Below are 4217 nucleotides of genomic sequence, written 5' to 3'. Positions count from 1 at the left end.
AAAAACAAAAAGATAAACAGGGTATTATTTGTTAGTTATGTTCCAAATGTCAAAATATTATAAGCAAAGAACGGCTGAGTAGATGTATCACTTTTCTATCTTTCAAATGATTTAAAATAACTGTAATTATACTGCTACTTAGAAATCCATCTCTTAAGTCTTTTTAATCAATTGATATATAAGACAACTAAAAGAAAATAAATGTTTCATTGTTAAAGTTACCAAATTAAAAGGCAAGAACATAATAGCAGCAGGACAAATTATTGATCTTGTTAGGGTGAAAAAAAAATCAGTAAAACTACTAGTTTTGTTAAACAACTATGGGAAGGACAGAGTGATTCACTTGTCAAAAATTAATAACGTGCCAAAAATGTCTTACTGCCTGTCGCCGAGAAAAATCAGAAATGAAAAGTACAACTGCCATCATGGACCATTAAATCAAAGTTCCCTTTCAACATACAAAGTGTTTTGAATTCATAGTTTTATCATTTTTTAGAAGGAGAACTAACCACCCATAAATTTACCTCTGAGACATACCAAGATTGAGAAAAATATTACTTTGGGCTAAAAGAGTATGCACTGAACATTTTCTGACATTAATGTTACAATATCAACCATTCTGAGAAGGTTTTACCTGAAAATAGATTCAGATATACTTTTGTATATTTTCACGGAGGAGTCATCTAAAAGGCTAGCATTTGTCATTAAATTACTAATATTATTATAAAATTCATAACTTGAGAACATGCAGAAAGAAGAGAGTTGTTTACACTTACAAATGACCGAAGCTCAGATAAAACGTTAGATATTGTTGCATTAGGGTCATCATATTCTTGAGGCTGCTCAAAGGGACGTCCTGCTTTGTTAATCAACCAAGCAGCAAGAGTACAAAACATGTAGAACTGTTCACCAGGGTTAGTAGGCAATGCAAAATAGTGTCTGTTTTAAAACAAGGAGGAATAGGGGAATGTGAAATAATGTAAAAGTCTCTACCAATTAATGGGGCCAAGTTCAAAATTGCCGAAGAAACTTCCCCCCCGCCAAATGGCCTTCAAATCAAAAGACTTTGATAATTCAGCCTTTGAGGTTTCCAGTAATCCACAGCACTCACATTAAAGTTTTTAATCAGCAGGATTAGGGCAATTACTACTGAACACAGAATATTACATCAAAGACCTTACACCCAGGAAAACTAGTGCATGTTAGAAAACAATGTGGAATTTTTGGTAAAATCATATAAGTGTTGAGAATAATTAATCAGTACCTTACTAACAAAAATGGTAATTTGGAATTAAGAGAATTTCAGAGTTAAAAAAAGAATAATCATTCACTATGCATTTACTATTTCTAACCTATCAGCTATGCTAGACAGCTGTTTTCATCTTGGCTGCATATTCAAATCACCTTAAGAGCTCATAAATATACTGCTACTTGACCAAACATTGCTTTTTCCCTCATCAGTGGATTAAATTAAAACAGTCCTTGAGGATCAGCATGATTTATACCTAAACATGATAGGAATAAAACTTGCTAGCAACAACATTCAAGTCAGTTTGATCAAAGATCTTATTTTGCTTTTTAATGTATATCTATCACTGTTATGTTTACAATGTATTTATAGCTGTTATAACTAGTGTCCTAAGAATCAGTGGTCTACTGCATCATGTTTCCCAAACTTTTTCCTACAGGATATGTGTAAATATTCTGGAAGATAACAGAAAGATGGGAAGAAAAAAAAAGGCCATGAAGTCCTTCCAGGTATATACTCACAACCCTTTCAAAACACCCATCCACCCAAAACTCATCTTTTCCTTATTAGCTGATAACTCCTAGAGGACAAAGAAATGAATACTGATAGATATGGTAGACCTAGGACAGTGGTTCTCAAACATTAGCATGCATCAGAATCATCTGGAACAGTGGTTCCCAACCTTTTTGGCACCAGGGACTGGTTTCATAGAAGACAAATTTTCCACGGGATGGGGCGGCAGGTGTGGGGGGATGGTTTCAGGATGATTTAAGCGCACTACATTTATTTTGCACTTTATTTCTATTATTATTACATTGTAATATATAATGAAATAATTATACAACCCACCCATAATGCAGAACCTAATGCCACAGCTGAGGTGGAGGTGACAGGAGGTGGAGTTCAGGCAGTGATGCCAGCGATGGGAAGCAGCTGTAAATACAGAGCTCGCTGCTCACCTCCTGTCATGCAGCCCAGTTCCTAACAGGCCACATATAGGTACCAGTCTGCAGCTCAGAGTTTGGGGACTGCAAACCTGGAAGACTTCTTAAAACTCAGACTGCCAGGCCTCACTCCTAGAATTTCTGAAAAAGTACACCGGGGAAGGGGTCTGAGGAATTTCATTTCTAGTAAGTTCCCAGGTGATGCTGATACTGCTGGTCCATGATCATACTTTGAGAACCACTGGACTAGTACATCTCCACACAAGTACCCTGCTGAACTCCTGAAGAAAGAGTACACAGATGATATCAACAGAAGCTCAAGGTCACTTTCTTTTGGTTTGAAAAATATACTTGGAAAAAAATTGCATTTTTATTAACATAGGAAATGTTGGTTGTCTATATTATCCTGACAAATTCATTTTAAGTAATAATCCAAGTCCAACTACTTCTATCATGGATCAAGCAACACTACTTTTTCCTCTACCTGTTCTCCTATTATGGACTAATTTAGTATTATGGATAGTTTACATAAAGCCTCCATATCTTTCAAGTTACTGGAAGAGAGCAGATAAATGAGATCAAAACTGTCAAGGGAAGTTATTTGAGCTTGGCTGTAGACAATAAAGATATAGATTCTAATATTAATTGCCTTGTATGGAAGAAAATAAATAAATGTAAGTATTAAAGTGAAGAAAAAGCTACAAAACTTATTTATCTGGCTATAGCTGAGCTACAGGAATTAGAGGAAGTGCTAGCTGTCGATTACCCTCAACAACTAATGGCACTGACTTCAGGATATTTTGGACTTTTCCCCACCACAAGGGCATACATAACTTTAGATTCTATGATAAGGGGGCATTTTCAATAATTGTCATTTCATTTGTCTTTTCTACTTCCCAGTTTCAGAGAGTACTTGTTACTGCAAAGGCAAAAATCTTTTAAATCACCGCAAGTAGTCCACAAGTTTACGAACTGCATATAAAGTGCTCCTCAGCAAGGTCCTACGTACCCATGGTTGCTAGTTGTAGGGACAGGATCTCAAAAAGAAAACCACAAACTAGAGACAGATTTAAATAATGGCATTCATCTCTGGAGATGAGATTACGGGCGATTTTAGTATTTTTATACACATTTTCTTGTGTTTTCCTGAGTTTTCTACAATGAGTATTTTTATTACCTTTACAATCAGAAAATACATGGTTTGTGTTTTCTAGCAGTGCAAGTGTGTTTAAAAAAAGAGCAAGCTGTCTTCCAGTCCTTTCTGCCATTCCAAAACTTGTTTACTCTCTTTACAAACATACCCAGTCTGAGCCCTGTGAGCTCCTCTGTCGCCAAGTTTGGGGTGTCCTTCTCTGGCTAGGAAGTCAGAAGCCAGGACTTGCTAACCCGCGCTCGGCGTTCCCAGCAGGACCAAAGAAGGCATCTCCCCAAAGCACGAGAGCACCCACCTGGACGGGGGTTTCAGGTTGTTCTTCCGGAGGAGTTCCTCCTCGTAGCGGAGCAGCTTCAGCTTCTCCACCAAGTCTTCCATCACCACGAACATGTGGTAGGCCGCGCCAGGCCCCCGCTCCACGATCACCTCTCCGGCCCCTTCGCCACGGGACCTAGGCACCCCGTCCTCCAAACCTGACGGCGTGACCACAGCCGCGGCGGCAGCCATAGCAGGACAGACAGAAACCGCCCGGCTGGGGTCGGGCCCACAGACCTCCGCGGCCTAGGCCGTCTGCGCTGCAGCAGCCAGGATCTCCGCGACCCGTTACCAGGCGACCGCCAGACAACCCGTCACCAGGGAAACTAGACTCCGCCTCCTTCCCGCCCTCCAAGTTTCTTCCAAATTCCTTCCAACCGGGGCGGGTTTCCTCGATGACGTCACCGGGTCCGCCCCTTCCCTCCCGCGCCTCTGTGAGGGTGTGGCCAGGAGACGTTCCCGCCCCTCTTGGAGGCTTGGCGTCCTGCACCCCGCTTTCCGCTCCGCCTCCTCCCGCTGCCGCTTAAAGATGTAGGAGGGGTGGCTTGCGTTTCTG

General features: G+C 40.5%; 1 protein-coding gene across 1 annotated transcript in view; it reads right to left on the bottom strand.

Annotated features, from left to right (window-relative positions):
• The window catches only part of IFT57 (intraflagellar transport 57), a 57817-nt gene extending 53964 nt beyond the window's left edge, over nucleotides 1-3853 (bottom strand). The window contains 3 exon segments of the mRNA XM_012645969.1: nucleotides 777-939; nucleotides 3580-3625; nucleotides 3628-3853. Of these exon segments, the coding sequence (XP_012501423.1) occupies nucleotides 777-939; nucleotides 3580-3625; nucleotides 3628-3853 (435 nt within the window).
• Nucleotides 3854-4217: the final 364 nt, after the last annotated feature.

Source organism: Propithecus coquereli, unplaced genomic scaffold, assembly GCF_000956105.1.
Source record: "Propithecus coquereli isolate 6110/MARCELLA unplaced genomic scaffold, Pcoq_1.0 Scaffold105, whole genome shotgun sequence".
Taxonomy (NCBI): Eukaryota; Metazoa; Chordata; class Mammalia; order Primates; family Indriidae; genus Propithecus; species Propithecus coquereli.
Note: the sequence above shows the minus strand (reverse complement) of the source record. Positions and strands in the feature narration are given on the sequence as shown.